Consider the following 21,207-nt stretch of genomic DNA (forward strand, 5'->3'; position numbering starts at 1 on the left):
GTATGCTATTGTCTTTCAAAATTAATTATTTTAAATAATGATTAATTGGCCACGCCCCCATATACAAGATTTAAGAAAATACAGATTTATTACGTTTTTTTTTTATTGAATAAATTATTGTATTCACGTCGTTGTCTTTTCTGTAGCCTTACTGTTATTAACGCGTCGTAACAGCCACGCCAAGTTTTTCAAGTTTCAAAATATTACAATTAAAATTACTAAATCTATTTTGATGTGATTTTTTTTTTATATTTCTTAATTTTTCATACAGTGTATTTTCACATTTTTTTAAAGGTAATTTTTTTTTTAAATGTCAAAAATGATTGTGGAACTTTGTAAACAATTAAAAGCTATTTCAAATAAAATTCATCTCTTCAACTTTAATAAATACGAAATGCAATACTTGGCGTTTAATGATTTCACGCTTTTTTATAATTTTTTAAATGATATACATTTACGAAAATAGCATTTTTAGAACAGAGATTATCGTCTTCGTCATTTTAACTGAGCGCACAGTTTTGTACAGTCCGTGGAGCTGTTTTTGGTATGATATATCCTTTATAGAAGAAAAAATTATTTTTAAGTTTACTGAGCGAAAATAGGTTCATGAGAAACAATTGGGACAGTAACCTTACAAGTTATCATTTGTTAAAAATAAGAAAAGTCATTATTTACATTATAATGCAACAGTTTAAACTACTGAGTAGAGATGTGAATCGGTAATTGACGGGTAAATTTACCGTAAATTACCGGTAAAAAACGCGTCAATGACCAAGCCTGTTTTACCATACCGGTCAGAAAAATGCTGATCTCTGATTGGTTAATACATGTCCAATCACAGTTTAGAATTCCCAACGGCATACAAATGTTTATTTGTTCTATCAGGTATATATTTTCATTTTTATTTGTTTATTAAAAATACTGATAATATTTAATATAAGAAAATTCAATTTGTAGATAAGGATTTTCATTGAGAACTTGGTGCAATGGGGGAGAACAAATCAATATATAAACATTTCTCTGCAACCTAACCTAACCTAAATAAAGTACCTGAATGTTTTTATGATTTATATAATCATTTTAATAATGCATTTAATAATATTGGAAATATTTTTTCGGAAGAAGAAAAGCTGAGCATATATACTTGTTTAGAAAATCGTAAAACTATGGCTCTACGGCCCATACATTATGCAGCTAACTTACTTGATCCTCAATTAAAAGGAAAAAATTTAAATAGGTCAGAAATGGTTGAAGCTCATCAATTAATTATAAATCTTGGTGATAAATTAAATCTAAATAGTGATAAGGTATTAAAAGATTTAACAGATTATGTGTCAGAATCAAGTATGTGGAGTTACGACTACGTTAAGCGAGCAAGTATAATCACTTCAGCATGTCAATGGTGGCAAAGTATTTGCCAAAAATCTTCGTTGAGCAAAATAGCTGTGGCTATATTGACTTTACCTGCAACATCAGCTGCAACCGAGCGTTCCTTTAGTACACAAGGATGGATTCATTCATCTAAAAGAAATAAGTTAAGTATCGATAGAGCTGGAAAAATAACATACATTGCAAGAAATTTAAAATTACTTAATCCTTCACCAAAAAATACAGAAGAAGAATGGGAAGAAGATGAGGAAAGTAATAAAGGAGAGGATGAAATAAGTGAAATTTGTGCTGAGCATGAATAAGTTGAATTTTTAGAAGAAGAATTTACTCAAGACTAATTAGTGATGTTGATGGAATTGAATCAGTATTAGACTTGTTATTTCCTAATGAAATATGTCAATTATTATGTGATATTACTAGTTGATAGAAACTATAGATTATATGGTTTTATTTTTTCATAAATAATTTACATAAAAGTTAAAAAAGTCAAATTCTTTATAATATGTAATAACGAAGGATTATCTATTTTATAAAAAAAAATGTACCAAAAACTTAACTAAATAAACGTTTATAATAATTTTCAATATATTTATTATTTCTGTCCTAACAGTCAAAAATGTAAAATATTTTTTTTATTACAAATTACAAAATTTTTTTTTCATCTTATAATAATTAATTAGTTTTAAATTAACAAGTGCAAAAAGCAAAATTAACTTAAGCAAATTGGCAAGCAAGTTCGAAAGCAAGCCATTTCCTCGGTAAAAAGCTCATCATATTCATCTATATAGATGCGAATGACCGGTAATTTACGGTAATTACGCTGACCGACGGCTTGACGGTAAATTTTACATTCAGAATTTTTTGACGTCAGAATACCGTCAGATACCGGTAATTTTACGTGGTAATTACCGAATTTTCTATTACCGGTAAATTCACATCTCTACTACTGAGTATTTAGGCGAGTTTTTTTCAAGTCAAGTTGGTATACGTGACTTCCAACTTAATCTTCCTCAGTGGCATAAATGACAAGTTCATGTGCTGATTGTCGGAGTCTTGTTTTCGTTCATTTTCCTCTAAATATTTCGGTAAGTAATAATAAAAAAAAATTATTATTAAATAATCTAATCCATTAACTCCTTTAGGTTATTTTTTGTTATCTATTAATATTAAATTGATCAAATGTTTCCTAGATTGATGACACTTTTATGCTTCTTTCAGGTTAAGCCGACAAATAATGGGCAAGAAAGAAGATCAATCAGATCAACAACCATCACAAGAGAAGAGTAAACCAGTTTTAAAGCTATATAACAGTTTGACGCGACGTAAAGAAAAGTTTGTCCCTCAAAATGGTAATGAAGTGCGTTGGTACAGTTGCGGGCCAACTGTTTATGATGCTTCACATATGGGTCATGCTAGGTAAACATTGCTTTCGTTTTATTTCATACAATAAAATAGTTGATTTATTATAATTGGAAATTGAATAAGTAATATTTCATTCCAGATGTTATATTTCTTTTGACATCTTGAGAAGAGTTCTATCAGATTATTTCGGTTACGATGTTACATATGTCATGAACATCACCGACATTGATGACAAAATAATCAAGAGAGCTCGTCAAAATTATTTATATGAAAAATACCTAGCTTCTAATTATGACCTTGATGTCATTCTTGAAGATACGAAAAAGGTGATGCAATCTCTAGCAGCTGATATCGAAGGACTAACTGATATTGATAAAAAGACAATGTTAAGTAAAATGTTGATGAGTATAAAATATTCTATTGAAAATCTTGAAACAGCTGTCAAAAGTAACAACAAAGACAGTATTAAAATGCATCAGGATAATTTATTAATGGTTTCACGTGATGCTCTGGCAGACTGGCTTGATCAAAGACAAGGAGAAACAGTGACTGATAATGAAATATTTCAAAAATTATCACAACATTGGGAAATTGAATTCCACAAAGATATGGATGCTCTGAATGTTATGAGACCTAATGTGCTCCCAAGAGTTAGTGAATATGTACCAGAGATTGTGCTATTCATTCAGAAAATAATTGATCAAAAGTTTGCTTATGTTTCTAATGGATCTGTTTATTTTGATGTCAATTCATTCCATAATTCTGATAAACATTCTTATGGAAAGCTTGTTCCAGAAGCTTTCGGTAATGCTGCAAGTCTTCAAGATGGTGAAGGTGATTTAATGACACAAGATAGAATATCTGAGAAACGATCTCCAATTGATTTTGCACTCTGGAAATCATCAAAGAGTGGAGAACCTGCTTGGGATAGTCCGTGGGGTAGAGGACGACCTGGTTGGCATATTGAGTGCTCGGCAATGGCTTCTACTATTTTGGGAGACAGTCTAGATATCCACACTGGTGGTGTTGATTTGAAATTTCCTCATCATGATAATGAATTAGCACAGTCTGAAGCTTGCTTTGGAAATTCACAATGGGTCAGGTATTTTTTGCATTCTGGGCATTTGACTATTGCTGGATGTAAAATGTCCAAGTCATTGAAAAACTTTATTACTATTCAAGAAGCTTTGAAGAGACATACTGCCAGACAGTTGAGACTAGCTTTTTTGTTGCATTCATGGAAAGATACACTAGATTATAGCGATAATACTATGGATATGGCTATCCAGTTTGAAAAATTTGTTAATGTGAGTATTATTTTTTATTTAATCATCGTTTTGTAGCATAGCTAAAAATTTGAGGAAACATTTTCAGAGTCGGTAGACATAATTAAGAATAAAAAAAAAGATGGTTCCACTCTAGGCAAAAGGTAAGATTGGTAAAAAACATTACATCAAAATAGGTTATTCGTTATTATCTCTAAAACTATAAAAGATACGAGAAAAAGTTTGAAATAAAAATTGAAGACCCGTTAATTTCATAAAAAAAAGCAATTATACTTTAATCTTTATTTCTTGTAGTTTTGCAGTAAAATGACGGCAAAGATGAAGATGATCATTTTTCAACATTTTTCCATTGTTTTTGTCATTTTGTGGGTAAAATATTAGAGATATCGAATATAGTTTACGAACCTTTAATGTGTAAAATGAAAAGATTTCCATTTTTTATCTAAAACTTTTTTTGTTAATTTCAACTCTTTTCTAGAATTAGAGTACTTTTTTACTCACGAAAATAATTTATGATAGCTTTAAAAATGTTTCCTAAAATTTTGAGCTATCCTGAAAAATCTTGATTTGTTAGCTTAGTCAACTGAATTTCATGTGTACCAACACAAACCTAAAAAATAACGTTTTCTCATTTTATCAACTTTTTTTAGGAGTTCTTTTTGAACATAAAATGCAGAATGCACAGCCTATTAAACAACACAACTCCTACAAGCTTCACTAAGTGGAAAAATAATGAAACGGAGTTAAATGAAAAATTTTCTTCTGCTCGAAATAGTATCCACAATGCTCTTTGTGATAACATCGACACTCGAACATCTCTAGAACTCATTCGCGACCTGGTTAGCCAATGTAACATATACACGAAGAATTCAACGAATCCAAATGTGCTGCTTTTAAGAGATATTGCAGTTTATATCACCAGAATTCTTAAAATATTTGGTGCTATTTCATCATCAAGTGATGACATTGGTTTTCCTATTGACAACGAATCCAACACTAACGTAAGTAAACAAAAAATGTTTTATAATTAAATAATATTAAAACATTTTTTTTTTTTAGGTTGAAACAGTGATGCGTCACTTGACAATTCTGTCAGAATTTCGGGAAAAGATGAGAAGTATCGGAAAAGAGATTAAATCTAAAGATATCCTTGAAGAATGTGATAAACTTCGTGACGAAATTCTCCCTAATGTCGGTGTGCGGCTTGAAGATGATGAAAATAATCCAAGTAAGATAAAATTAGTCAACAAGGATGAATTACTACGTGAACGTGAAATGAAAAAAAAATTAGACACTGAAAGAATAATGGAAAAAAAGAAAAAAAAAGTTGAATTACAAGCACAGGCCGCAGTTAAAGAAGCGCAGCGGAAAATACCTCCGTCTGAGATGTTTAAAATGGAGACTGATAAATATTCGAAATTTGATGAACAAGGAATTCCTACGCATGATCAAGACGGTAAAGAATTGAGTAAAGGTTTAATTAAAAAATTGCAAAAGTTGCGGTTGGCACAAGAGAAAAAGTATAATGAATATTTGGCAAGTATTAAACAACAATAATTAATTGATTATTTATAATAAATTATTTATTTAATGGTGCGTTTCTTATTAATTTTAAATAGTTTATATAAAAATGATTTTGTAAATTGAATACAAGATCTTCCTCACAAATAGTAACAACAAGAGTCATAATAAATATAATCATTTTCTCAAGAAGAAAAAAATTGTTTTATATTTTGTGGCTGTAGACAGATTTCCCCCTAGAAAGTTCGTAGCAAATTTTTCTCAATAAATGACGGCGTCAAAAATGGATGAATTCAGTTAATTTAGTACTTAATCGAAAGCTTATATTATTCTTCACATCGGAAAACAACAATATAATAACATTAATTACTTTATCACCGTGCGTGTGTGCGTTCGGAATTATTTTTCGCCTCGATTATCTCGAGAACAAAAAATGATATTGATGTGGGGGTGCCATAGAGTGTCCCGAATGATGTCTACGGCATCATTGTTAACAAAAATGAAATCCCCTAGCGTTTAAAATATACACTAACTATTATATCTCGGGAGCGTGACATCCGTCCCCAATAAGATGTCAGTCAAAGGCATTTTTACAATCTTTTAAATTTAAATCTTTAAATGTATAATCTTACTGATTGTTAATCAAATTCTATGATGCCCAGATTTTTTATCTAATGATCATTTTAAAAATAAGCTTTATTCTTTTAATCTTTTAAAATTGGTTTTTTTTATTTTCAATCATTTAATATTCAATCAAATTATAAAAATTTTTCTTTTTTTAATGTTTATCATTTCGTTGAACAGTCAACTTAAGAAATTAGGACTGGTAAGTTATCTTGCGTCGGTATAGTAGAAAAAAAAATTCAACTACCCGTGAAAAACGAGTTCAGATCTGATCAGATCTGATTTTTTCCGTTAAATTTTCAGATATGAACAGTCTCATAATACTGATCTGATCAGATCTGAATTCTGAATCCATTTTTCTGATGACTTCAGACTATTTCCGATCTGCTCAGACATGAACTGATCTGTTTATATTTGAAAAAGAATATAATTCAGATATAAACAGATCAGTTTATGTCTGAGCAGATCGGAAATAGTCTGAAGTCATCAGAAAAATGGATTCAGAATTCAGATCTGATCAGATCAGGATTATGAGATTATCATATATGTATATATATGTCCAGATCTGCTCCAATCTGAACATGCATTTTGAAGGTAAGAAATGAATATAAAATTAATGACGTAAGGAATATGTTGTTTTGTACTTGTGATTAAAGTTATTTATTGAAGTGGATTTTAAATTTTCTTTCTCATACAGATTTAAATTTTAAAAAAAATAATAATATCATAATCATAATTTTTAAGTTATCAACGAAGCTGTCACTGGTTTCTATTTCCATCTTTCTCGCGCCTTCCTTTTACTTTCATTTCGTACAACTTTTGGCTTATTGTCTCATGAATACTTTTGGTTGATATAAACATTTTATTTGGCCGAGCTTTCTTGTACAATGAAGTTGCTTTACCTGTAATATTTATGTGTATTTTATGAATCTGGATAGCAGAGAATAACATTAATAATTATTCAAAATAATATAAGGTAAAAAACTTACTGATAATTGCTGCTACGGCTAGAGGGTGAAGCATTTCACACTCATCCTCGTTTTGCCTTTTATTTCTTCCAGGATTACCTGTTAAAGTACAGTTGAGAACTTCACTTTGAATAAATACACCGTCCATTAAACGGCGAATAAGATGGGTCGGCTTTGTGGACTTTGTTTTTTTGGCATTATCATAAATTTTCCTATTGATGTAAATTCCATCTTTTAGTTCGCGCATCTAAAAAAATATAATTTGTGAGAATCATCAAGAAAAGAAAATTTAAATTGTATAGAAATAATACAAAAATGTACCAAAGGTACAAACTAAGAATACTCACTCCAGGGTCGTCTTTTTTATGTATCTGATAGTTAAGATGATCCCAATTTTCTTCGTCACTGTCATCGACGTCTTCCTGATTGTCATCTTCATCATTATTCCCATTGCTATTTTCTTCATTGTTATCTGCATCATTACTTTCGTGATCTTCTTCTTCATTTTTATCCACATCATCACTCTTATGGCCATCTTTTTCATTGTTATCTGCATCATCACATTCGTGAGCATCTTTTTCATTCTCATCTGCATTATCGCTATCGTGATCACCTTCGTCATTTTTTCCTGCATCATCATTTACTTTGTCATCATCATTCTTATCTACATCACCATTATCTTCGGAATCTAACTCATATACATCATCTCCTTTATTTGTCACATTTTTATTAAGATTACTTTTCTCTTTCTGCATGTTAGAATATTCGCTTTTATTCTGTTTTTCGTCATTGATGTTTACTTTTCCAATACTTTTTTTTCAGCTTTATTTTTGTTATTATTTGCAGGCTTATTATTTTTAGGATTTGTCATATTCTGGTTAAGTTTCTTCAATTCTAATAAACTTTCATTCCTAGTATGAAGATGTTTCTGAAAAAAACCCATGATTGAAATTTATTTCATTTGCAACAGAGTACTAGGATATGAATAATTTACATACACTAGAGTAATTGATAATGTACTGAGTATTTACCTGCTTCACAAATGGTGATGCATCACTATCTTCACTTACTGACGCCAACGATAAGTTTCTATCTGTTATATTTGACAAAGTAGTGATGTTAGAACTGTGTTTGTTTTCTTCTAATGTCATCAGTGATTCCTTCTTTTTTATTAAACTTTGTACTTGATTTCGAGAAAGGACGTTTTCCTTTTCTGGTTTCTTCGATACTTTGTTTTTGTTTAAAACCTAAAAAAACGGTCCCACTCGCTTAACATCATTATGTATATAATAATAAAAAAGTAAAAATGTAATAAACTCTATGTACTTACATTAGCTTTGGGTTTCTTTGGCTTAAGATGGAATGTCTCCGGAGAATAGGGTAATGGTCTAACCCGTTTCCTTTTTACTTCCTTATTTTCATTATTCAACTCCTTTAGATATTCATCAATCTTACTTTCATCTTTTCACACAATAAAATAAAAAAAATAATTACATTCTAATAATTACAATATCACCAATATTAATATCACCAATATTAATATTATCAGTCTCATCTTTGACAATATCACTATCTTGCACTTTATGGTTATTATTATTTACCTTACACTTTAATAGATACATATTTAAATAAATTAAATTTAAAGAAAATAGAATTTGACGATCTTAGAATTACATTACTTCTAATAAATTGCGGAATTCTATACATTTGTGCGTATCATTGTAGAAATGACGCCATGTAGTTATTGTAACCGTTAGTATTTCACTACCACGTGGTAACGGCCGCCTTCTCATGAAACAGTAAGCATGCGCGTCAACTCTTGACGCATTTTCATGCATGCGGCAAATTTTAAATCATATAATAAAGCTAGATTCAATCTGATCAGATCTGATTTTTGACTTAATAAAAATGATAAACTTTTTTTCAAATATGATCCAATCTGATCAGACCTGATTTTTGACTTAATAAAAATGATAAACTTTTTTTCAAATATGATCCAATCTGATCAGACCTGATTTTTGACTTAATAAAAATGATAAACTTTTTTTCAAATATGATCCAATCTGATCAGACCTGATTTTTGACTTAATAAAAATGATAAACTTTTTTTCAAATATGATCCAATCTGATCAGACCTGATTTTTGACTTAATAAAAATGATAAACTTTTTTTCAAATATGATCCAATCTGATCAGATCTGATTTTTGACTTAATAAAAATAATAAATTTTTTTTCAAATATGATCCAATCTGATCAGATCTGATTTTTGACTTAATAAAAATGATAAACTTTTTTCAGTTCCGATCAGATTCAAACAGATCTGAATCTCCTTAATCTGTTTGCATCTGAATATATATGTCATGTCTATTCAGATCTGAAACGATCTGAAATTCTAATCTGATGATATCTGTACCATCTGATCAGATCTGTACAGTCTCATAATACTGATCTGATCAGATATGGCCATATCTGAACTCGTTTTTCACGGGTAGTGTCACTGTTTTCTAATAGATGACAGTAATCACACTGTTTTCAATCAAAAATTAAAAATGCTTATATGATTTTAAATTTTGAATTGTTTAATAGCAACTTTACTTACCAAGAATAAATATTAGATTGATCTTCTTGAAATGGAGCATAATTTTCTTCAAAACCAATTACTTATATCGATATTTTTCATCGTTAGAGATATACCACATCAAGTTATATTGAGTTAATTTCTTTACAATATCAATTACACAATTCAAAATAATAAAAAAATACTTTACTTTTAAATTGAATTTTTCTTCAATATATTTCCTTTTTTTGTTTCATCAATCATTTAAGTTACTGAATTACTTGCTATTTCTTCAGTTAGTTTGTGTTTTAATTGACTATCAGTAAGACAGTCTTCTAGTATTATCGTAATTATAAATAAAATAAAATATATTATTTGTATCATTAATTTACGCTTAGTTTAACTTTTCTAATAAAGTTAGTTTCTTCCATTGTGTAATGAAATTTTTTAAACAGGTTTTTTTTTCAATATAATTTTTATTTCAAACTCTTTTTTCATTAATGACATATTTTTTAAAAAACAAAATAAATTTTCACACAAATAAATTATATATTAAAGAGAAATAAAATTAAGATCATATTAAATTTTTATTATTACTCAATTTAGTTCACACGACAATTAGTTTTAACACAAAAAAGTAATTTTTTGGGTAAATATTAAAACACATTTAATATATATATTTATACATATTCATAATTCTAAATTGAATTAAATTTCATTTTTCAGATCGATTAATAAACATAATTTGTGACAGTGACATTGAATATTGTAGAATAATGAATGAAACTACACGACAAAATCATTCTCGAGCAATTCAACATACAATTGACTTGTACATTAATAATTTACAAGAGTCCTTGAGAAATGGAAGGTACTTATATAATTTGTTAATTTATTCAATCATTTTATATTAAATTTAAATAATTTGTTATAATATCAATTTATATATAGGATGACATTGTCAGAATATTTGTAGGCAGTAGTTGAACGCACAAATATTCGACGGGAGCTGAGACAACGTGGCTCATAATTTGGAAGTGTAGAAAACCAAAGTTAGAGAGATACCAGCAAATGTAAATTTTCTTAAATATAAATAAAAGTTATACTTATAACTTCAGGAATGATTTTTGAATTCTTTAATTGACCCTGATTATTTTATTTTAAAATAATTGAATTAAGTAGTGATTTATATTAAAATTTATTAATAAATTTATATTCATATTATATTTATATTTAAATTCAGTTAAATTAAGGTATTCATTAAAAATACTGATTTATTTTTATAAAAACTTAAGTAATAAAACTTTTTTTTTTCGTTGCACGAAAATCGTTTATGTTTATTAAAGAAGAGAATAATACTGACAGACATTATTTTTGAAGTTTTTCAACTTTTTAATAATTCAGTTTTCAAATTTTTTTCACTTGGATTACGTTATTACGCTAACATTAAGATGAAAATGTTATTATCATTAGATTATAAGCCTAAATATACTTATTTATGTAGTGGGAATTACATGACATTACATGAGCCAGAAAGAAGACTTTTTTTTGTATAAGCATTTTTAATTTTTGATTGAAAACAGTGTAATTACTGTCATCTATTAGAAAACAGTGACACTAGTTGAATTTTTTTCTACTATACCGACGCAAGATAACTTACCAGTCCTAATTTCTTAAGTTGACTGTTCAACGAAATGATAAACATTAAAAAAAGAAAAATTTTTATAATTTGATTGAATATTAAATGATTGAAAATAAAAAAAACCAATTTTAAAAGATTAAAAGAATAAAGCTTATTTTTAAAATGATCATTAGATAAAAAATCTGGGCATCATAGAATTTGATTAACAATCAGTAAGATTATACATTTAAAGATTTAAATTTAAAAGATTGTAAAAATGCCTTTGACTGACATCTTATTGGGGACGGATGTCACGCTCCCGAAACTTTCTGACTTCAGCCCAGCCTTAAGTCTCCCTCCCTATACCGACTAGCAATATAGGAGTATTACATATATGACGGTAGTGCCTTCGTCACCGCCATTTACACTTGGCGCACGAGATACTACTAAAGTAAACGTGTCTCCTGATGACTATATTTTTTAATGGTTGAATATTCATTAGTTAATAAGACGATATTGAAATATTTTTATGATAAACGTTTCGCAAAAGAATATTTTTTAATTTCCAAATAAAATTTACTGAACGAGAATAGATTCATGAGCGACGATTGGAAAATTTACTTTAATTTAAAAAAAAAAAAAAAAATGAAAATAAATTATTAAAAAAATTAAATGCATAGACAGTCATAATTCAGCAAAAGCTCTCATTTAAACATTGTTGGACATATGTAAGCATCAATAACGCCACTCAATCCGCCAGACTTTCTATAGAAATATCTCTCTCTCTCTCTCTTCTTTGTTGGGTTCTGTCTTTTCCTAACCTCTATTAGGTCGAATCGCACGTAAACAAAGCGTGGTGAAGATTTTTCACAATAAAAGTGAGTCTGAATAATTATTTAATATAAAAGAGTGATTAATTTTCAACTTAAATTATTAAAAAAATGATTTGGGATTTTTTTTTTTCAACTTTATGTATATTTTGCTTGTAAATGTGTTGTGACAGATGTCCACGCTGCTCAATTCAAACTTGTGTTTCTTAAACTCAAAATAACCCTCACTTATCATTAAAGTATCTTTAATTGAATATTAAAATTATTTAAATAATATTTTATAACTTCTTTAGGGTGTTCTAACTTATGCAATTTCTCAAGAATTGGTAAAATAGCTGGTGCAAACATAAGTATCATTTTTGGTTAGGTTTTCACCAATCTGTTGATCAATCTATTCATGACATGGAGTGTATTTTTATCATTTCGATATTTAATGAATGATTTTTTATTTTCAGAATGCCATTAGCTACAAACTATTTGTATCCAACTCCTGCTGAGGAGAAAAAGAAGCACAAATTGAAACGTTTGATTCCAAAGCCAAATAGCTATTTTATGGACATCAAGTGTCCAGGTTGCTATAAAATTACAACAATCTTCTCCCACGTCCAAACACGTGTTGAATGTGAGGGATGTCGCATTGTCTTGTGTCGACCTACTGGAGGAAAAACAAGACTCACTGAAGGCTGTTCTTTCAGAAGAAAACCCTGATTATGTACATAACCAAAAAGAAATATGTTTTTTCAAACAAAATATATAATTAAATAACACAAAAAAAGTTCAGTTAATGAAGTTTATGATCATTATAACCTTAATTTAATCATCATTTTTCAACAATTTTATCAAGAATTAATGTTCTGTCTTCGAAAAAACGATATCTAAATATTTTTCTTCTTTCATCACAGTTATCTAGATTATTTAAAGCTAAACGAATGCTACTTAGCTCAATAAGAACTTGATTATGTTCCTTTTTATCGTTTACTAACCAAACTCGATTGAAATAAGAAAAATATGGAATATCGAATGTGTCCAAGTTGGTGGAGGTACAAAATTGTATTGAACTATTTTTAGCTCTCATACAAGTGTTCAAAGTGTCTTGAATAAGTGCACATAGTCTAGCAATGTGCACATCTTTATGTTCCTTGATGGTAGTGTCTGTAATGTAATGATTTAGATCTTCAATCACAAGAACTGATGGGAGACTTGCAAATGTGTGAAGTTCTGCTAATTGTTTTATTAACACCTCATAATTTGAAAGATATCTGAAATAATTGAAGCATGTTAATTTTGTTGTTAGTTTAGAAGTAAATAGATGAATGATAAAATGATCATTACAGGAATTTAATCATGTTGAAGATCACTGGAGTTATATTTCTATCATGATAAGTTGCTGGAAATGATTTCAACGGTTCTGGCGAAATGTAAAATACTTTGTTGCCTTGCTCAGCTAGATGGAGAGTTGCCTGAAAATAATAATGCTTTTAGTGATTTCTTTTATGGTAAGTACAGGGTGATTATTAATTAATTGCTTACCTCAAACATAAAAATTTTACCATATTCACTTTTAGAACATACAAGAGTTGCATTATTTTTTGAAGGAAACATTTTTGAATACACACACACACACTCATGACAATTGAATAATATCATTCAATCGTGAGAAATAAGTTTCACGTCGAGCTGCTAGATGGCAAGATCGTAATAGAATGATTTTTGTTGAATATATTCAATGAAGTATACTTTATCATGTAATTTTTAATATTTACGTCGATATACATTTTTATTTAATTATTAGGAAATAATTTTACAATCATTGGTTTCTAGAAATATTTTCGACGAACAAATTGTAATCATAGGAAAAATCACATATTAATTAAGAATTATGAATAATAAGTTATAACAGTTGAATTAATTTTCTCAAACTTTTTAGATTTAAGTACATTTGATATTCTCTTGAAAATAGTATTTCCTTATAAAATAATCATCATTAGTGCATTATTACAATAATATATTCAATTATGTATTATTATATATTATATATAAATATAATAATAACTAGTGAATATAAATAAGAGTAATTATAAGTGAAATAAATAAATGTTGTGGAAAAAATAAAAAATTATTAACAATAACTAAAATACTAATTGAATAAGTAAATGTTTTATTTGTTCAAATTTTCTATCTATAGGTAAGAAAGATATATATTAAAATATACTATTTTCAATTGTACTAATGAATATTTCTTCATAATTTTATTGAATGAACTTTAGTTTTGGGAACTAATTGGTTCCCAATTTAACTATAAGAACACTTAAACTTCTTCAAACGTTGTGATTTTTTTATTTACTCTTCAAGCAAATACGAAAACATAGGATTAAAAACAATATCACTTATTGAATTATTTTCATTCTCACATACAGCAATTGATGCAGTCATTTTCCTTTCATCTTCGGCTTGAACACATGCACCATATTTCAATAACATTCTTATGATAGGCAACACTGATTCGTTGTATTCTTGATACATTATTTCACAAATAATCAGAAGTGTCGTTTTGCCATTGTAATCATTAATGTTGGGATCAGCTTTATATTCCAATAATATTTCAATGATGTCCTGGTTTCTGTTTTTACAAGCAATGTGAAGGGGTGTTATCCCACATGTATTCCTCACGTTCACTCGTGCATTGTGTGTAAGAAATGTTTTCACAATGTCAATATAATTATGAAAATACGCAAGATGCAATGGAGTGTTACCATAATCGTTCGCTTCGTTTACACATGCTTTATTCTTAAACAAAGTCTCAAATAGTGCAAAGTTCTTATATCACATAGCATCTATCAGCAGTGTATTGCCAGACTTGTCTGTAATATTAACGTCGGCACCCTTATTCAATAGTATTTCGGACATCTTTTGTTTTACGTCATGGTAATAAAATTCAAAATCATTGAGAATACACATTTGTAAGAGTGATTTGTAAGAGTGATTTTCCACTGGAATTCAAAGTATCAATATCACACAAATGATCTAAAAGCAACTCCAAAAATGGGGCTGAACACTTTTTTTGTAGAGCCACGTTGATATAAGGTAAACCGCCCTATTTCCGGACAGTCGTTGTTTTTGTTAACATTAAGCAATAGTTTACTTATAACCGAGAAAATATTGATGTGATTATATATTTTCATCTATATACTTTCTTATCCTGCTACGAAATTTCTAAATTAAATATTTTTTATTTATAAAAAAAATAATTTCGGTCAGAAAGTTCCCTGATGCTATACGCATAAATAGGCTTGTTACGCCCGAAGACAGCTTATTATGGGTAAAATAGTATTTTCAATTGCATCTAGACTGTTTTTTTTAGAAATTTTCCTGCATATTCGGTAGTGAAGCTGTTAATTTCCCAAGTCTAGGCAGTTCCCTAAATTCAGAAAGTTTCCATATTCCGGACAGTTTTTTACCTAAGAGACTGTGCTGTACTTGTTTAATGTGTTACATTTCATTTTTCGTTTCATGAGTTGATTACATTACCAATCAACATGAAGATTTTTCCCCACGACCGAAATTTAAACCTTATTTCCTTTCGATGAAAACAACATTGATTTCACCTGGAATAATTATCGGTACATTTGATAATATAGTGAAAGTGGAAACGATGGCTATGAGTGGCAACAATTGGAAGCGGCCTGATCGGGACGATATTTGTAATTATGAGAAAAAAAATGTGGTATCAAAAATCTCAGCTCCAGAAATAATTAACAGTAGAGGAATATATGAAGTGCCAGAATTAATACATATTAAACAGAAGTTGTTAAGTAAAACACAATAAGACTTGTATTTCTATTTTTATATTTACCTTAAATATTTTATTTTTTGGAACAATTCTATTTTTGTTAAATAATTAAATAAATTATTTTTCTATGCAAAAAATGTTATTAAATTTTCTGTCTAAGAGTGAAGTCCTAAATTGTCAAATAAAAAATATTTGAAAAAACTTCAGGTTTAGATAGGCCGGAATTAGGCGCAGAAGTGTCCGGAATTAGATCGGAGTAAGTTTTCTGTCCGAAATTAGGGATATAAGTTTGTGGTCAATGACACTAACATAAATTTTTATTTAAAAATATTTAGATATAAATAAAAAATATTTTGATGATTGATTAATAATCGCCAAATATTAAAGTTAACAATAGCACGTTTTATTTTGTAAATTGATAATTTAATACTTTTATATTATTAAAATGAATGTGATGTAACTTAAGTGTCCGGAATTAGGACAGTTTAACTTAGGTGATCAAGTTGGAGTCATCATAGCTATGAGTGTCATTCTTCAGTATGAGTTTTATCATGTCCAAATCATTATTTATCACAGCCAAACTCAAAGGTGTAATATTGTTAATATTCTGCCATTTTTGCTTAATTTGTTCATATTCTTGGTCTGCTTTATTTTCAATAAGGACCTCAACTAATTTTTGGTGTTAGCATAATTTAGCAATGTGTAGGAGCGTCAATCCTGTGTATTGATTGATCGCATTTAAATTAATTTTTTTCTCAATTAGCTCCTTGATAACTGCTCTATATTCATTTTTTATTGCTAAATAAATAAAAAAACTATCATTGCGTTCTTCATCACTGATCACAAAATCATTCTCGAATAAAATTTTAATGCAGCCATTGGATACTTGGCCATCCGTTCGTACGTAGTCTTCTGTGATCTTTTTTGTCACTTAATTTTTCGAATTTGTACGAAAGCACCACATATTTAACCACATTTATTTTCCCCTGTTTAACTGCAGCATCTAAAAACCTCTTCACAGTCACTGATGAATACGTTTTTATTGAACTCAATGATAGTTTCATCCTCTTTTCTTCATTTTTTATTTCGATGCTTCTCATCAATGATTCTACCTCTTCTTGAAGATACATTTCCTTCATCAAGAGCAGTTCTGTAGCATTGGTCAACACTAGTCTTCTAGTTGCCGTCTTATCTCTGTGCATCATAGCATTACAAAGTTGTTTGTGTTTTTCAGACTCCTTTAAATTCTTCATGATGATTGCAAGTACCATTAATAATTATGTTTTACTTTCACCAACTTTAAACACTTTTCATAAACAAATTTTCACACGAGTGGAATTAATCAACTGTTTTTGTTCAACTGAACTGTAAAATCGAGCTTCTAAGTGCGAGAAGAGCGTCTCTTTGACTAATGATGTGATTGTTAATAATTTTGGCAATTATATCAATTATATTAGATCCCCACCAACATGATTCATGAGCAACCAATACCAAAGTATTTTAGCACCACCCCTTAGACTCTGCAGGGGCGGGCAAACTTTGACTTTTGCAGAGTACCAGTAGAAATATCTACGTAGTAAATCTCATACCTCTCTCACTTTTACTCACAAGAATGATAGTAACTAAAAATTATACCTTGAGATATCTCCCGAGACAGAATTAAAAATATTTTTTTAACTTCAAAGTCTTCAATTCCAACTTTGAAGTTGAAATTTGAATTACAAGCATATCATCATACATGTAATCTAAGCCCAATTTCCACTTCATTTTTGTTGTTTCGTCCGAAAAAGGAATTCAAGATTTTGGAGTTGAAACTGAATTTTAAATTCAGTCTCGGAGAGTCACTTTCGCTCTGAAGAGCCACGTTTGCCCATTTCTAAGATGTAGAGTTTTCCGTGCTTTTCAATCGCATTACAATTTCAAAGTCATTCCCTGATGAAATTATATCAACTGTTGACTGAGAATTGCAATTGGGTTCCCGGGAAAAAATAAAATAGATCCATACAGATCCACATTTTCGCCATTTTTTAGATCTAATTTGATCTATTCACATCTAAAAAACTAGAGAAAATTTGATCTAAGTGAATCTATGTATATCTAGTGAAATCACTGTATATGTACACAAATTACAGTATATCGATGAAGATCTCCATTGATATTGATAATAAAAAAAAATTCAATACAGAGATCACAGAAGATCTAAAGTGATCAAAACAGATATACACAGAACACAGTTGATCTAATTGTGCCGAAAAATAGATCTCAGTAGATCAATGTAGATCTATTTTATTTTTTCCCGGGTTGATAGTAAACTTAGTGTTACTTTAAAGTATTTGGGAGTAAGTTTATTTGAAAAAAATAGGTCTGAGCACACTTTGTCTGTGCTAACACGACGAACTTCCCATTAGTAATTGTTTATAACAAATTGAAATAGTTATAATCAATGTTTGTTGAAAACATCCAAATACATGTGATATACACATTACTTATTCAATAAATACAATTTTTAATTGTTTATAACAAATTCATATTGTTATAAACAATGCGTTATTCAAGATCTGAAAGAAATTTGAATGAATTCGATCGAGCCGTTTTACATTTTTATATTTTATATTTTTATAACAAAATAATTAAGAAAAAAAATGAAAAGATTAGCTATTTAAAATACTTTTAAGCCAAACAATAACAATTTCATTTGAAAATTGTGTCGATACTGACTAGACATTATTGTTCACAACTAAATATAACTTTTATCAAACATGCATTGTTTATAACAATACGAATTTGTTATAAACAATTGAAAATTGTATTGATCGATTAACTATACATATACATATATATAACAAATAATCTTCTAAGAATTTTAGTCTAAATTGACTAAAATTTCCTAGCTAAAAAATTAAAAACTACTGGTTTCTTTTATAAATTATTATAATTCAGAAATATATTTTATAAATTTAGATATTTATTTTCTATTCAAGATATTCATTAAAATTACTTATATCCTTATATAAGAATATAAGTGACATTGAATATTAAATTTTTTTCACTGCAACTGTGAAAAAATTAATTAATATTTTTGAGTCAAAGTTCTTAATCCATTTTGCTTTAATAAAATATGTAATGTAAATTTTTAGTTTTTCATGATTGTATTTTTCACTAAGCTATAAAATCTCTGTAATATGAATTGTACACGGGAAAGAATTTTCTAATATGATCATATAAGAAAATTGTTCCTTGGGTAATTGCTAGATAAAGCTATTTATGATCATACAATTGATCTGAAGATAGTATGTTTTTCAATTTTTATCAATTACAAACTCTTTTCAGAAGAATAGAAATCAAATTAAAAGCGTGTGAGAATGGAATGACACTAATTAAGTTGCGAAATGTGTATGATATTTGGAATACTTGATGGAATGACATAGAGGTAGTAAGTTGGAAAGAACACAAGATTTATTTGAGCAATATCTTGAAAAAGATCTCCACTTAAAGTTATTTACTCACTTGATATAATTTTTATTGTCAGTTTTATTGTTTTATTGTACGAGTACTTTTAATTGTGAATGGGACTTTGAATTAAAAAACGTAGCCCATACCCGTTTTATGCTACATTGGGAGAAGACCAAAAACTAGCTAAGTCTGTTGTAGAAATTTATGAAGATTTTGGAAATAATTTTTAGATATTTAATCCGAATTAAATATAGGTTCATGTACGAGTTCATCAGGAAGCTTTGGAGGATGAAATTCTAGTATTTTTAACATTTAAAGGAATTGATAAACAATAACAAACATAATATTTTCTAGAAGAATAGACAAAAACATTGAATGAATAATTCTAGAATGTTTAACGTTAAACTCGTATGATGATTGATTTCGTGCTGACTTAAAACAATATTGCCTATATTTTCATGATATATAGCTGGAGTATCACTTTACTTTCCAACAAGATCTCGTCAGATCTGTGTAGGTATAATTAAATCAGATCCAATTGGATCTAGTTAATAGACTATCAAATAGAGAGATCTAAAGAAATCTGGTCAGATCTAATAGTCGATATGATTAGACTAAATATATTCTCATCAAATCAGTGCAAGTTTAATCCATCAGGTCTGTTCAGATACGGTCAATATATAGGTATAATAAGATCAATAATTTTAAGGTAAATAATTCAACAAATATTCTGATTAATTATAAAAAAGTATTTTGTAAAGTATTTTCAGGCTCAGGTCAATAGGAAATTTTTTGCTCTCACGTACAACAAAACCAAAACAGAATTTACTATGGTCCGTGGCAAGAATTTATAATGACCAAAGAGTTTTTTGAATTGTATTTTATTAAATTTATTGAAACTTTGCAGATAGTCCGCTAATACTACAAATCTAAAGTAATTTTTCCGTACATATAATCCTGCAAACCATGTTGTAGATCATTTATAATTATCTTCTACATGTAAAAAACCAATAAATAAATCATGCTCTGTGGAGAAAAATTTAAGCTAATAATACTCAAATACAGCCCAGCTTTAATTAAGACCACAATCGTCGGAAAATTTTTTTTTGTTCAAACTTTAATTTCAGAGTAGAGGCATTGGTCAATAAAGTATTCATAGGTTCGATTTTTACGTGACTGTATACTGCATAATTGTTGTACGAAGCATAAGAATTGTAGTGATATTCGAGAAGTAGAAAGGGCGTATGTTTGTCCCTATAGGATTCTGGCCTGAACCAATAAAAATAAAGATCTGCCCATTGGTTGAACAAAGAAATGGAGAAGCGTCGTTAGAGATATGAATAAAAAATCTGATGGAAAATACCTGTAAAAACATTCTTCAAATATCAAGTCAAATATTGTCTTTTACTTATATTTCATATTCCTTCTGAATAGCATGAGAAAAATCAAACAGTGGTCAGAACAGAATGAAACTAGCGTTTTCTAAAATATTATCAAAATTGTTGGTAATATCTAAAAGTACTAAAAAGAAAGATCCAACCTCAGAGACTTTTCGGTTTTGTTTTAATTTTCCACCATTTACCTGAAAGCATCCACAAAATCCCAGCATTTCCAACTACTATTATAGTCCAAACAAATCTATTAGTAGTGACTAGACAATTACTTAATGGGCACTCGTAAATCAAGTAATCAACTAGAATTGAAGTAAAATTGTATTTGCTCGTCTAGTATAATAATGTACGTACCTGAGTCGTAATCCGGATCGTCAATAGCTTTACTGCTGGTAAGTCCCAAAGTTTATTCATC

At 28.7% G+C, this 21,207-nt stretch overlaps 5 protein-coding genes and 1 long non-coding RNA gene across 8 annotated transcripts; 4 read left to right on the top strand and 2 right to left on the bottom strand.

The window, feature by feature from the left end:
• Positions 1–780: 780 nt before the first annotated feature.
• Positions 781–1,795, top strand: LOC118070105 (uncharacterized). Of its 2 annotated transcripts, XM_035088529.1 has the most exons (3): positions 781–885; positions 958–1,098; positions 1,139–1,795. In XM_035088529.1, the coding sequence occupies exon 3, from the start codon at positions 1,167–1,169 to the stop codon at positions 1,689–1,691; it is 525 nt and encodes a 174-aa protein (XP_034944420.1). In that variant the 5' UTR covers positions 781–885; positions 958–1,098; positions 1,139–1,166; the 3' UTR covers positions 1,692–1,795. The 2 variants fall into 2 exon arrangements, with proteins under 2 accessions (XP_034944420.1, XP_034944419.1); XM_035088528.1 differs by having other exon boundaries at positions 958–1,795.
• A 582-nt stretch (positions 1,796–2,377) lies between these two features.
• Positions 2,378–6,194, top strand: CysRS (cysteine--tRNA ligase, cytoplasmic). Its single transcript, XM_035088482.1, has 5 exons — positions 2,378–2,474; positions 2,608–2,805; positions 2,891–4,058; positions 4,688–5,038; positions 5,097–6,194. Exons 2-5 carry the CDS (start codon positions 2,624–2,626, stop codon positions 5,592–5,594), a joined length of 2,199 nt encoding a protein of 732 aa, XP_034944373.1. The 5' UTR covers positions 2,378–2,474; positions 2,608–2,623; the 3' UTR covers positions 5,595–6,194.
• A 642-nt stretch (positions 6,195–6,836) lies between these two features.
• LOC118070106 (protein PFC0760c-like) lies at positions 6,837–8,918 on the bottom strand. Its single transcript, XM_035088530.1, has 5 exons — positions 8,481–8,918; positions 8,182–8,397; positions 7,498–8,078; positions 7,172–7,397; positions 6,837–7,084 (listed from the first exon to the last, which is right to left on the bottom strand). Exons 3-5 carry the CDS (start codon positions 7,903–7,905, stop codon positions 6,942–6,944), a joined length of 777 nt encoding a protein of 258 aa, XP_034944421.1. The 5' UTR covers positions 7,906–8,078; positions 8,182–8,397; positions 8,481–8,918; the 3' UTR covers positions 6,837–6,941.
• Positions 8,919–10,275: 1,357 nt separating this feature from the next.
• On the top strand, positions 10,276–10,775 carry LOC118070100 (uncharacterized). The gene is made up of 3 exons (XR_004690720.1): positions 10,276–10,356; positions 10,434–10,578; positions 10,659–10,775. It is a non-coding gene; the product is annotated as an uncharacterized lncRNA (long non-coding RNA).
• A 1,007-nt stretch (positions 10,776–11,782) lies between these two features.
• On the top strand, positions 11,783–12,938 carry LOC118070103 (40S ribosomal protein S27-like). 2 transcript variants are annotated; one of them, XM_035088524.1, is made up of 2 exons: positions 11,783–12,206; positions 12,614–12,938. In XM_035088524.1, the coding sequence occupies exon 2, from the start codon at positions 12,615–12,617 to the stop codon at positions 12,864–12,866; it is 252 nt and encodes an 83-aa protein (XP_034944415.1). In that variant the 5' UTR covers positions 11,783–12,206; position 12,614; the 3' UTR covers positions 12,867–12,938. The 2 variants fall into 2 exon arrangements, with proteins under 2 accessions (XP_034944415.1, XP_034944416.1); XM_035088525.1 differs by lacking the exon at positions 11,783–12,206 and adding an exon at positions 12,418–12,520.
• LOC118070102 (uncharacterized) lies at positions 12,932–13,827 on the bottom strand. Its single transcript, XM_035088523.1, has 3 exons — positions 13,689–13,827; positions 13,491–13,618; positions 12,932–13,417 (listed from the first exon to the last, which is right to left on the bottom strand). Exons 1-3 carry the CDS (start codon positions 13,803–13,805, stop codon positions 12,979–12,981), a joined length of 684 nt encoding a protein of 227 aa, XP_034944414.1. The 5' UTR covers positions 13,806–13,827; the 3' UTR covers positions 12,932–12,978.
• Positions 13,828–21,207: the final 7,380 nt, after the last annotated feature.

The sequence above is a fragment of the Chelonus insularis genome, unplaced genomic scaffold (genome assembly GCF_013357705.1).
Source record: "Chelonus insularis isolate UGA/USDA-ARS -01 unplaced genomic scaffold, ASM1335770v1 contig_50_pilon, whole genome shotgun sequence".
Lineage (NCBI taxonomy): Eukaryota > Metazoa > Arthropoda > Insecta > Hymenoptera > Braconidae > Chelonus > Chelonus insularis.

What these genes read in the sequence shown, in the direction of transcription:
- LOC118070105 (XM_035088528.1), top strand. Translation starts at nt 1,167, where the DNA reads ATGGCTCTACGGCCCATACATTATGCAGCTAACTTACTTGATCCTCAA.
- CysRS (XM_035088482.1), top strand. Translation starts at nt 2,624, where the DNA reads ATGGGCAAGAAAGAAGATCAATCAGATCAACAACCATCACAAGAGAAG. An exon ending in AGTTTGAAAAATTTGTTAAT is followed by an intron (nt 4,059 to 4,687) that starts GTGAGTATTATT and finishes AACTTTTTTTAG; the next exon opens with GAGTTCTTTTTGAACATAAA. An exon ending in ACAACGAATCCAACACTAAC is followed by an intron (nt 5,039 to 5,096) that starts GTAAGTAAACAA and finishes TTTTTTTTTTAG; the next exon opens with GTTGAAACAGTGATGCGTCA.
- LOC118070106 (XM_035088530.1), bottom strand. Translation starts at nt 7,905, where the DNA reads ATGCAGAAAGAGAAAAGTAATCTTAATAAAAATGTGACAAATAAAGGA. An exon ending in ATAAAAAAGACGACCCTGGA is followed by an intron (nt 7,398 to 7,497) that starts GTGAGTATTCTT and finishes ATATTTTTTTAG; the next exon opens with ATGCGCGAACTAAAAGATGG. An exon ending in AGCCGTAGCAGCAATTATCA is followed by an intron (nt 7,085 to 7,171) that starts GTAAGTTTTTTA and finishes TAAATATTACAG; the next exon opens with GTAAAGCAACTTCATTGTAC.
- LOC118070103 (XM_035088524.1), top strand. Translation starts at nt 12,615, where the DNA reads ATGCCATTAGCTACAAACTATTTGTATCCAACTCCTGCTGAGGAGAAA.
- LOC118070102 (XM_035088523.1), bottom strand. Translation starts at nt 13,805, where the DNA reads ATGATATTATTCAATTGTCATGAGTGTGTGTGTGTGTATTCAAAAATG. An exon ending in GTAAAATTTTTATGTTTGAG is followed by an intron (nt 13,619 to 13,688) that starts GTAAGCAATTAA and finishes TATTATTTTCAG; the next exon opens with GCAACTCTCCATCTAGCTGA. An exon ending in TTCAACATGATTAAATTCCT is followed by an intron (nt 13,418 to 13,490) that starts GTAATGATCATT and finishes CAATTATTTCAG; the next exon opens with ATATCTTTCAAATTATGAGG.